The 12,607-nt window shown below is 41.7% G+C and overlaps 1 protein-coding gene across 5 annotated transcripts in view; it reads right to left on the reverse strand.

Moving 5' to 3' along the window:
* MBD5 (methyl-CpG binding domain protein 5) overlaps window positions 1-12,607 on the reverse strand; it is a 97,662-nt gene that overhangs the window by 30,460 nt on the left and 54,595 nt on the right. For 3 of the 5 annotated variants that reach the window (XM_060279662.2, XM_060279641.2, XM_035131227.3), the window contains 2 exons: window positions 5,431-6,106; window positions 3,640-3,742 (listed from right to left, as the gene is read on the reverse strand). In XM_060279662.2, the coding sequence (XP_060135645.1) occupies window positions 3,640-3,742; window positions 5,431-5,543 (216 nt within the window). In that variant the 5' untranslated portion in view covers window positions 5,544-6,106. Of the gene's footprint in view, window positions 1-3,639; window positions 3,743-5,430; window positions 6,107-7,783; window positions 7,959-12,607 lie in introns of all 5 variants that reach the window. The other 2 variants (XM_060279649.2, XM_060279646.2) reach the window with 2 other exon arrangements.

The raw sequence follows: 12,607 nt of genomic DNA on the forward strand, positions 1-12,607 counted from the left end.
CAAAATCTGATTATATAATGGGCATGTTAGAGGAATCAAAATTCACAAGATACAGTGGAGGATGATGACTGGAGAACAAACAGTTCTGCTCAAAGTTGTGGTAGGTAAAGGTAAAGGGACCCCTGACCATTAGGTCCAGTCGTGACCGACTCTGGGGTTGCGCGCTCATCTCGCATTATTGGCCGAGGGAGCCGGCGTACAGCTTCCAGGTCATGTGGCCAGCATGACAAAGCCGCTTCTGGCGAACCAGAGCAGCACACAGAAACGCCGTTTACCTTCCCGCTATTTTCCCGCTATTACCTTCCTACCTATTTATCTACTTGCACTTTGACGTGCTTTCGAACTGCTAGGTTGGCAGGAGCTAGGACTGAGCAACGGGAGCTCACCCTGTCGCAGGGATTCAAACCGCTGACCTTCTGATCGGCAAGCTCTAGGCTCTGTGGTTTAACCCACAGCGCCACCTGCGTCCCTCAAAGTTGTGGTACCTTGCTTTAAAAAAATCCCACTATTCCACCCCACTGAGATGTGAATTTGGATTACTCCAAGCAGACATATCTCACAACACCATACTTCTAGCTGTGTGGTATCATTGGTTATAGTATACAATCATACGAGCTGCAAAATTATATACGGGTGTGTGTGTGTCCTGCCCTCTTCCCTGATGCTCATTTCATAATAAGGGCCTACCAGCATCCTGAAAAGCTGTCTTTTGCTTTTATTCCCTTTGCTAGTTTTCTCTTGGTTAGCCCCTCTGCTGACACTAGTTGCCAAGTGTGCATGGTATCTGAAGAAGTGTGCATGCACACGAAAGCTCATACCAAAATAAAAACTTAGTTGGTCTTTAAGGTGCTACTGAAGGAATTTTTTTATTTTACTTCGATCCAGACCAACACGGCTACCTACCTGTAACTAGTTGCCAAGCTTTCAGTATGGCAGCCTCCAAAGCATCCAATATCCTTCTATCTTTAGTTGTGCAACCGGCAATACTTGTCCAATAAGGTGTTTATACTGCAGACCCAAATCATCTCATGCAAACTCTAATTTGATAACATTTCCCTGAGCACCTCCTCCCAAAACGTGTACAGCTTTGTATAGGTCCAGCACATTTGAAGGCCGGGACACCTAGCGACATACAGCCCCACCATCAGGTTCGGGGGGGGGCACTTTTTTAAAAAAACCAAACACATATTTTTTATTAAAGATTTCTTGGTTTACAAAAGTATGTGCAATGTCTCTTTTTTCAAGTTAGATTTTCTACAGATCAGTTTCATTTGTTGAGACATTAGTATTACATTAGGAAGAAAAGGTGAAAGAGGTGGAGGGGGCCATGGTGAGTGGGGGTGGGGTCAGGTGGCAATGTTTCTATTTTACTTAATGTATGTGTGGGGTTTTGTGTCAGCATTGCTTGTGCAGGTTCCCTTTGCTATTCGCTCGTCTTCCTTTGGTGGTGAGAGAGGTTGGGTTTGGCTTAAGGTATGGTTGTTTGTTTGTGATTGGCTGTGGTGAACTTTGTTTCATGTGTGAGTGGGGTGGGTGGGTGTTTTTGAATCAGGTTAGCCATATTGATTCGTATGCTGTTGGCGGATTCTTGTTGTCTTGTTAGGCTGTGTATGTGATAAAGGGGAGCCATACGGGGGTGAAGGCGTATTCTTCCATGGGGGGGGGGCAGCAGTTATGTGGGCCAAGTGGAGTGGAGCTAGACACCATTTTTATAGCATTTTCAATGCCATTTCCTTTATTCAAGATGATATGGGTTTAAAGGAAAACTTGTTCCACATGGCTGTCAAGTCAGCTTTGTCGGATATTTGACAGTCACAGATTCCTACAATTTGGGTGACCAGACCAATTATACAATTTGGGAGACCAGACCATGTTCCATTCATTCAAGAGGGCAACCGGATTACTGCAATGCGCTCTATGTGGGGCTTCACTCATGCTTGGTCTGGAAGCTGCTGTCAGGGTAGAATGCTGCAGTGTAGAATTGCTAACAGGAGTAAGGCCTTGTCAGCCCAAGTTCAAGATCTTACTGTTAGCATATAAAGCCCTTAACAACTTGGGACCAGTTTACCTACGAGATTACTGCACCCCCCCACACACACTCCTGACCGCTTCAATTGGCACTACTACAGGTGCCACATAATACACATTCCACATTTGTAAGAACTCAACCGTTTAGTGGCAGCACCTGCTCTTTGGAACTCCCTGCCCATTGAGATGAAGCAGGCGCCTTTCACTGTATTCTTTTGTGGTGCCTGATAAAAACATGTTTTTTTAGGCAAGCCTACCCAGATGCTTAGAAAGTTGATGTAATTTTAATCTTTTAGTCTCTTAACTTTTGTATGCTTTAAAGTATGGTTGTGATTCTTTCTTGATTTTCTTGTTTTATCTTTTTGTAGATAGCTTTATCTTATTTTGTGAATACGTAAGTTCCCTTAGGGCACCTTGCTTATTCTGCCTTGCTTTACATTCTACCTTGGGTCAATGCACACTCTTCCTTATCTACTATATCTGGCAAACTGAATTTCTAGGAGAGTTCACACAAACTGCTACTAGGGACGAAACATAGGAAAGAGCATCATTGCAAGAAAAAGAAAGCAATGGACACATTGTGGTTTCAAGGCCACTACAATTTTGCTGTCCACTACTCTACTGTATAGTATTGATTTGATATATAGCACATTGTTTTTAAATGTAACTGGTTATTTATTTTAATGGTTTGATTATTTCTGAATTTGTCATTATGTTAATTAGATGCTGCAAAGCACTCTGTGATCTGGTCGATGAAGATCACAGAATGATGAAGACAAACAAACAAGCAAAAAACAGAATCCCTGTGTACTGTAGACCACTGGCAGTAATAAGAACACAAATGTTGCAATGTGGAGTTAGCATGGACTGGTTGGGATGCAGAGGAATAGTGGGAGTCAGCTGGGGAACCAGAGCCCAGGGCATGGTGATGAGTAGTCAGAAGGAGAAGATTGGGAAGAGGAGGTGCCAGAAGTGGAGGCAGTAACAGGGCTTAGTGAGCTGGGAGAGTCTGTGGCAGAGAGAAGTCCAGAATCAGATGCAGAAGCTGAAGCAGGGGAAAAGCATGGGAGGAGGGAAGCAAAGAGGCAAAGGTAAGTCAGGCTGGAGGAAAGTCACAGGTGTCTCCCCTTCCTGCTGCGACAAGCTCCCCTCACCCCATGCCTCCCTGAACCAGAAGAGGCATGAAAAGTGCAGAAGAGACATTGGCTGCACACAGACACAGTCTCCGATTGGAAAGACTTGGAAAAAAACCCCTGAAGAGGCAGGGACTTAAGATGGCGGTGGGGAGGTAAGGACTTTCAGTTTCGGCAACTGATCCATGGGGCGAGACCTACTTTTATGTTGTGAACCACTCTGAGATCTATGGATGAAGGGTTTTATACAAATAAATTTACTTACTTACTTAGCCTACTAAATAAATAAATAATACACTGAGCATTCACCTTTAAACAACTGTTTAGATTAATTATGTGAACCATGCCAGTAAGTAATGCATCTTGTTTTTAAAACTGTTTTGTTTCTAATTAATGACTTTTAAAATGTTATAACAATATATTTAGTTCAACATATATTCATTTTTCCTTCAGTATGTCCACAGTTATCTGATTTTACCTTGGGAAGGATGAGAGGACATTCTAAACCACACTTGCATGTTCCATCAGTCAGCAGATACGTTTTAACCTGCTCCAAACAGGACAATAAAGACCCACTAGGACTGAAAGAATAAGAAAAATGTAAAATGTGCACATTAATGAATATTGCTAGAAAATACTTCACATACAATTGATGTATCAGTTTAGAACGCACGCACGCGTGCACACACAAACATAGAGTACAGCTTCACTGTTCTGCAAAAGTTTCCACAGAAAAGTTAATGTAATTTCTGTTCAGAACAATACATCAAACTTACTTTTCTCTAACCTACATTTTAACAAGAATTCAAGGCTAGGCATTTCAAAGTTGCTCCATTGTTCTCTTGGATGTTGCAGGGTACCAGCTTGTCTATTAATGTATAATGCACAGGATAACATATAATGCACAGAAGGATTGAGGAACTAGTACACACAGAGGATTAGCTTCACATTTCATACTGTTTAAAAGAGCCTACAATCTCAAGAAGTTCCTATTTCAAGTAGTAAAAGGTTTTCCTTCAAATAAATAAATAAATAAATAAATAAATAAATAAATAAATAAATAAATAAATAAATAAATAAAGTGTAAGCTTAGACAGGCTTTTTAAAGACAAGTTTATTCCAAATTAATAGCAGGACCCAAGTCCTACTGTGCAACAAACATTTCATAAATATAGGTCTGCCTAAAAAAACAGTCACAAAACCAGCCTGGGGAACTGATGTTTATCTGAAATGAGAGAGTTCTTTAGGGATATAAGAATATGTCTTTAAAGTGTTTCTGGGCAATGAGGTTGCTCCTCTGAGTAAATGTGTTGGTTAGATTGCATATAGGTAAAGGTAAAGGTACCGACTCTGGGGTTGCGGCGCTCATCTCGCTTTATTGGCTGAGGGAGCCGGCGTACAGCTTCCAGGTCATGTGGCCAGCATGACAAAGCCGCTTCTGGCGAACCAGAGCAGCGCACGGAAACGCTGCTTACCTTCCCGCCAGAGTGGTACCTATTTATCTACTCGCACTTTGGCGTGCTTTCGAACTGCTAGGTTGGCAGGAGCTGGGACTGAACAGGAGCTCACCGGCCTTCTGATCGGCAAGCCCTAGGCTCTGTGGTTTAACCCACAGCGCCACCCGCATCCCTTCATATTATCATCACTTCATATAGATTGCATATAGCTGATGGTAATTCAAGCTCTTACACAAGGAGCCGCCTCTAGAAAAAGTCAACCTTGGATAAATGCAAAGTAGGTAGAAATAGATAGATAGATAGATAAATTCCAAGGAAGAATTTGCTTAACTGGGAATGGAATGGGCTTTCACATTCTGCAATATCCTTCTGAGCTACAATTTTTTGGCCTGTATTAGCATCTAATCTTATGTTCCCCAGGAGCGTAGATAAGAGGCCACAGGATACAGTGGAAGTGCTTCTCAGCCCGTGGGGGAAGGGGTAGCGTGTGTGTGTGTGTGTGTGTGTTTTTAAGTTTAGAAAAGAGGCAAGTAAGAGGAGTTGTGCTAGAGATGTAAAAAATTATGGTGTGGAGAAAGTGAATAGAGAAAGGTTTTTCTTCCTCTTGCATAGCACAATAACTTGGAGACATCCAATGAAGGGGATGTTGGAAGATTCAGGGTGGTTTAAAAAGTTCTTCTATCCAGGGTTTGATGTCTGGTGAGGTAATGCATTCCAGAGTTGGAGAAAGAGAACTTTGGCTATTTAGTCACTTTTCATGGAAATACTTAAACAGAATAACCTCCTATTCCAACATGCATGTGAAGGCTTACCTAATATACAGAACTCCATTTTGATCTACCCGCCGTTGCCAACCGACTGGGACTTGTACTGCAGGCAGCCCTCCATCTTTGTCCCCACCGTCACACTCCTTGCCTCCATTCATTTTTTTTGATACTGCTTATGCCTCCTCAGAGATATCAACAATAAGATGATATCCTTAGTCTATATGTCTTCATGGCCTTCAGAAGGCAGCTGCACAGCACAGCGATTCCCAGTTTGTACAAAATGCATTGGGAAGCTCTGGCTCAGTCGATAAAATCTGCCATTTTTGTTGTTGACAAGTCAGTTGCCCATTCTGATCAATATTAAGTATGAAATGTTTTATTCCTTATGTAGTCATAAGGATATCCTAAATGGGTAAAAATGAATGTTTCCAACTTGGGAAAATCATAATCCATTAATGCTCTGTTACTGGCCAAGAAGAGAAAAACATTTACTTCTAGTTCAATAGCATGACTCCAAGCTTGATGACTCCCAAAGGTAATTTGTATTTTGAGAGAATAAGTCCCATTTTTGAAGATTTGTCACGGCCAAGGACTCCAGGTATTAAATCCTTTTTATATGCCACATTCTTTTTGTTTCCTTGTCTTCTTCCATTCATTGTCCAAGGAACTCCTGGACGCTTCTTGTGATTCTCTCATGATGATACAGCTCCAATATGAATACCTGATGGGGGAGGGAACACAAGCAGCTAAGTAATATTACCATTAAAATGAAAGTAATGTCTGTTATCTATTTGCTCTGACTGGTGCACTGCAGAAGACAACAGTGCAACTCTTAAATAAATTTTAGTAAAAACTTTCAGGAAGGTTGGACAGGGTCCAAAGCCTGCACAAAGTATTTGTGTCACACCCCCCCCCCACCTAGCACCTCCTCACGAACCAGAGTTGAGTTTCAAAAGCAGTTTGTGGTATCACATAATTCTAGTATTTAAAGGTAAGAAGTCAAACATGTATTCAAGCATGCCTACAGAAGCTGTTTGAATCTTGGCGAGAGAGAGAGAGAAAGAGAGATTAAAATTGAAACATGTGAGAATGCTTAAGAATTCAAGAGAAAAGACAGGAATAAAGATTATATTAGGCAGCTTGGATGAATATTGGCCTCTTCTTTTACACTTTCAAAGGGAATTCCTACATTTATTCATTGCTTTGCATAAAAGTATTTATGCAACTGCAACTTGGTGCGTTAACACATTGTAATCCTAATCTAATTAATTCTGCAACAATTTATTCCATTACAATCTTAAAATAGAAACACTAGTCTACAGAAACTTTGAGCATTAATTGAATTTCTGATTACGTACGTGAAAAACATCACACTTCTCCCTGTGCTGAAGCAACCAACAGGCCTTAAAGGACAGATAGCACAACTTGCGCACAGGCCTAAGTCTTTGCCAGAAATCAAATATAGTCAGCAAATAAGCAATTAGTTTTTAAGATATAAACACATGCACTGGATCATTTCAAGAGATCTAGTTTCTACAACAGATGCAGGTAAAACACATTAACCACAGCATGTAATTGATTTCAGGTTATGAGTGCTGATTATATTTTACCTTTTAAACCAGGGGTCAGCAACCTTTTTCAGCCATGGGCTGGTCCACCGTCCCTCAGACCATGTGGTGGGCCAGAATTTTTTTTTTTTGGAGGGGGGGAATGAACAAATTTCTATGCCCCACAAATAACCCAGAGATGCATTTTAAATAATGGTACACATTCTACTCATGTAAAAACACGCTGATTCCCGGACCGTCCAAGGGCCGGATTGAGAAGGCGATTGAGCTGCATCTGGCCCACGGGCCTTAGGTTGCCTACCCCTGCTTTAAACCTTGCTTTTTACCTCGCCCTACACAGGACTGGTACACTGAAGTACTAAGGAAGAAGGTGAAAAGTCCTGCAGTCCTGGAGGGAATGTGAGGAGGTGTCAAGGTCCTGAACCAGGAACCCTCAGTTGCAGAAGACTCCCAAAAAGCAGCTCTAGTCTCAGCAGTTCCACATACTCCCCGAACCCCAAGGAGAAACTTCTGCCATGGGGCTGAATGGACTGCAGACTCATTGGAGGATCAGGAAAGCCCCAACAAGCTCTCTTCAAAGTAGTGTGAAATCCCATTGCTTATATTAGAGGGGGGGGGGGAAGGTCACCAGCTGCAGGAAAAGGGAGTAATTCTTTAACTGGCTACATACAGGAATCAGAGACAGGGTTTCCACCGTGACTACCTAGTGCAATTACTCCAAGATGCACTGAAACAACTTGTATTTTGGGCCTCAGCTGTAGGACCACTGACCATAGTCCAGCCCCAGCCCCATGGTCTTTGTACAAAGGCCTGGCTGTTCCTTGCCTTACCTTCCTATCTTTTCCACAACTCTGGGCCTACCGATTTCCATCTTGCTTGGGCCATCACCATCCCTTGGGGTGGACATCACCATGGATCAGGATATAAGGACTTTGTAGCCAGGCAACTACCACTTCATTGTCAGCAACCAGGGGAATGAGAAGGGCTGAAAAGAGTCACAGGGACCTAATGAGAAGTGGGGAATTAAGGCTGGATAGGTCATCACAAAGGAATGTAAGCAGTTGAGATTCATTTATTATTATATGTAAGCTGTCTAGAAAACCTCTCTGGGTTGAAAGGTAGGGCAGAAATTGAAATAAAACAAAAGGACATGTTTAAGCATAAGTAGTGTGTCCTTCAACTATCTTCTAGAGCACACTCAAGATGTGTGCACAAGATGTTTTATTTATTTATTTTACAGACCAATGTCTGCTATGTGTGCTACATTTCACTTGGAAACAGAGTGCTGCCATATATATATATATATATATATATATATATATATATATAGAGAGAGAGAGAGAGAGAGAGAGAGAGAGAGAGAGAGAGAGAGAGAGAGAGAGAGAGAGAGAGAGAGAGAGGTGGCTTCCATCCTGTCAAGGTGGCTGAGAAAAGGGGGAACACTACACACAGAGACACACAGCATAGATACACAAACTACTACAGATTAGTCTCTGAATTGATGACAGCAAGGCACCAGGCACCAAACATCTCCCATTGTTTCAGGCCCAATTCACCAAGCCTAAGACAAAACAGGTGATGCTGCAGCACCTTAAACTGTATAGCTACAAACTCTTTCCCCACATCCCCAGGAGCGGAGAAGGCTCCTGGACTTGATACTGACTTTTTTTACTATCAAGTTTTACCAACTGGATGAATGGTGTGAGCCTGTTTCCTGAAGCACCGTTTGGGGCTCGAGACTTCTCTGTGGGAAAGGGGCTATATAGCTTAATGATAGAGCTCGTGCTTTGGATACACAAAATTCCAGGAAGAGCTGGGGAAAACTTCTGCCTGAAAATCTGGAGAGCTCCTGCCAGTCAATGTAGCCGGATAGACAAGAGTCAGATCACGGGTCCAAGGTAGCTCTTTATGTTCCCATCTTGGCTGTGAGTCCTGGCAGACCTGCTCCTGACCCTGCCCTGCAGGCCTTTCCCCACCTGGCCTGGTGGGGCCCTGACACTACAGCCACAAAAGCTGAGGCTGCTTCATGGACTCTTGGGGTGGGGGGTTGTTTTGTGGGGGTTGCTGCTGCTGTTGATATTGGTTCCTTTGTATCTATTTTAGATCTTGTGATTTATGTGGAAAATGTTCCGTTTGGTTGTCTATTTTTTAATGTTTTGTTGATGACTACGTTTCTTATGTTGTAGTTATATATATTTTTCATGTTGTAAGCTGCCTTGAGCATCGTTTGAAGTGTGGAAAGGCAGCATACGAATAAAATGATGTGCGTCCATATGTTGTCAGTGACGCTGGACAGCTATCTCTAAAGGCCAGAGTATATACAGTAATACACCACAGGAACTGGAAGAAAGGTGTCAATGGAATTGTATGTGCCAGGAATGTGCGAGGCTACATATGGCTGAAAGAGGCAATGCAAAGGACCTGTGCAAGCATTTCTAGCGTCTGTTTACTGATATTGCAGTAAGAAGCTTTGTTTCCAGATTAGTACTTTTTTAAAATTAAAAAAGCCCAATTTTATTTTAAATGCCAATGTTTAGATAAAATTTAAATAAAATAAATTACCAGGAGTTTCCGTCACATGTAGGTACTCCCTCCATATACCTAACTGCTTCTTGTGACAGGCATTTCACAGGAATTTAATAGTATTGAATAGAAATAAAGTTCAACCATCTTCTTACTATCTGTGACTTGTCAAATATGATAAACAGCAGAAGTAATTTGCATAATTGTCTGTGGAGATTTTACAAAGATTTTTTTTTTAGCTAGCACTGTTAGTAGGCACAAAGTGCTTGCTTCAGCTAAGAATGTCACTTTCAGACCAAGTCTACTTTCTGTCAAGCCTTTTAACCTTGAAAAGTGTTTGAAGTTGGACTGCAGACAGTAGTGTCAGGGTTTTAGCAATGTAAAAATAGGAGCATGTGTGTGCTTTTAAGCTTAAGCCACTTAGCATTAAAATTTCAATTTCTTTTCCTCCCTCCTCCAGGAATAAATGCTGCACAGAACATACAAGGGCCCAGAAGACAAACATCTTGAATAGTGCTAGCAACCGTAAAGGTAGTAAAAGAAAGTATTCATACTGCTCACAGAACATTTCAAAATAATAGCTTTCTATTCATGTATGACAATAATACACTTACACACAATGGGGAGGGGAATCCATTTAAACAAGTGTTGAAGACGGACAGCTTATTACTTTAATGCAACATAATTGGGCAGTATGAATTTGGCAATCTATACAAACAGAAATTATGAAAGCCTTTATATTGGATCTTTCCCCCCTTACCTATACAGTGGTACCTTGGAAGTCGAACGGAATCTGTTCGGGAAGTCCATTCGACTTCCGAAACGTTCAGAAACTAAGGCACGGCTTCCGATTGGTTACAGGAAGCCCCTGCAGCCAATCGGATGCTGCGGAAGCCCTGTTGGGATGTTCGGGTTCCAAAGAACGTTCACAAACCGGAACACTTACTTCTGGGTTTGCGGCGTTCAGGAGCCAAAATGTTTGAGTTGCAAGGTGTTCGGGATCCAGGGTATGACTGTACTATCTTCAGTGTACATAAGACTGAAATGATCAGTTGCCTGGGTCTTACCCTCTTCTGTTAGTTGGATCACTAACACCAGGTAGGTGTGGCTATTATTTATTTCCCACTAATCATTTGAGAAAGGTAGCCTAGGAAATGTAACTAATTACTGTACTGGTGCTCCCCTCTGACAACAACCAATAAGTTACTGGTTGTTTCTGACCCAATATTCTTGAAATTGTGTTTTATTAAACTAAACAGGTAATGAGAGACTTAAAGTGAGGTAATTGTGGTATTAGGCAAATGTAAGAGATGATCTTGTAGTCATTGATACGTGTTTGTTTTTTAGAACTTGGTTTGATTAGAGTCAGATGATTTCTTGCTTTCCAGAAACAAGCAGCTCGTTCTGGAGATTCAAATAATATTAAATGGCAGCAATGTCCTGGATATATGGTTTCTGTCTTCACTGTCTGGGAAAGATTTATAGAATTAAACTACATTCCGTAAAGACTCACTTTGAAAAGAAAATATTCTACATCTGACCGGGGGTTAGCAAAAAAAAAAAGCCCTATTTGTTTGTGTATGTGTGCATGTTTGCAAGTAAACACATTTGAATCCATACAAACATAGTGAGACAGAATGCCTACTGCAAAACAGTGCAAATAAGAAGCAGGAAATTACACATTCAGCATCTAAAAAGAAAGAACCCCTTAATGTATGTAATAAATATAGATTGAACAGTCACAGGGTTAAATGCTTCTCCTGCTTATTTTAGTTAGTTAAATTGACTCAGCAGAAAAGCAGAGACTGAAGAAATGAAACTGTAGTACAGATGACTATTCAGGTCATGTTTTGATTATGAATATACATTGAATTCATCTGCAATTTTAAAAGGAACAACACAGAAACCAAACTAATAATTCAAATGCATGGGTTAAGCATGCAAAATTTACTTGAAGACGTGCACAGCTTTTTTGTGGCATAGTTTTTAAAAGAACATATTTCTAGTAAATTCAGTTGCCAACAGTGAGTATAATCACATGTAAATTAGATGTGACTAAGTCTGTAATAGTAAATACATGTATTAAATAGCAAAGTCCAAGTAAGTATAGGATCAGGATACATATTACACTGAAGTAAGTGGAAGGGAAAGCAGTTCTTAAATTTCTAGAAAAAGAAATCCAAGGATTCAGATCTGTTAGGAATTAACAGCCTCTTAACTGGAAACTTCGTAATTTTGATGATACTGGGTCATTTTTCATATGTTCCAGGGTTGAACATAGAATCGAATACAGAGCTCTAATACAGGCATCCCCAAACTTCGGCCCTCCAGATGTTTTGGACTACAATTCCCATCATCTCTGACCACTGGTCCTCTTAGCTAGGGATCATGGGAGATGTAGGCCAAAACATCTGGAGGGCCGCAGTTTGGGGATGCCTGCTCTAATCCAATATTAAACCCTGAAAGCAAGAATTTGTCTGTGGTGTTTCATCTCTTTGGCTTCTGTAAGGGTGTTGCTGCGGCTACTCTTGAGTAAAGATGCCCAAGTGTGCTCTGTCTTTAAGAGTTTTATTGTGCATAGTATTTACAGTGCAAAGATAGCAGAAAACATGACCTCTCAGTCACTTGCTGAATCCGGGAGTGGATGTTTCCGGCTACGGGACCAGCATAAGAATTTGGGCACCCCGAAAGGCCTCCTCCCGACCTTATGTTTGGTGGTGCGCCTCAATTTGGGCGCCAGAAAGGGCTGCCTGCTCCCCTCCACCTCTTGGTCCTGGCGGCGCAGGGGCACTCCAACATCGCTGGGCCCTGACACCTCCGTCCCGCTCACTTCCTGATTCCCCTCACCTGACCCACTGCTGCTGCTCTCTTTAAGCAGAGGCTTGACAGGCATATGTCAAGAATGCTTTGATGGTGTTTCCTGCTCGGCAGGGTGTTGGACTGGATGGCCCTTGTGGTCTCTTCCAACTCTACGATTCTATGCTCTCACTGGGTGAAGTGCTGGTCAGCAAGAGGGGAGGAGGCTCCCTGTAGGAAGGCCCCCTGACAGCTTCAAAAGGGACTTACTTGTAACTAACTTTACTTAATACAAATATTTTATTGTGTTTATATACTAATATTAGTTCTATTAG

Source organism: Zootoca vivipara, chromosome 1, assembly GCF_965207765.1.
Source record: "Zootoca vivipara chromosome 1, rZooViv2.hap1.1, whole genome shotgun sequence".
Taxonomy (NCBI): domain Eukaryota; kingdom Metazoa; phylum Chordata; class Lepidosauria; order Squamata; family Lacertidae; genus Zootoca; species Zootoca vivipara.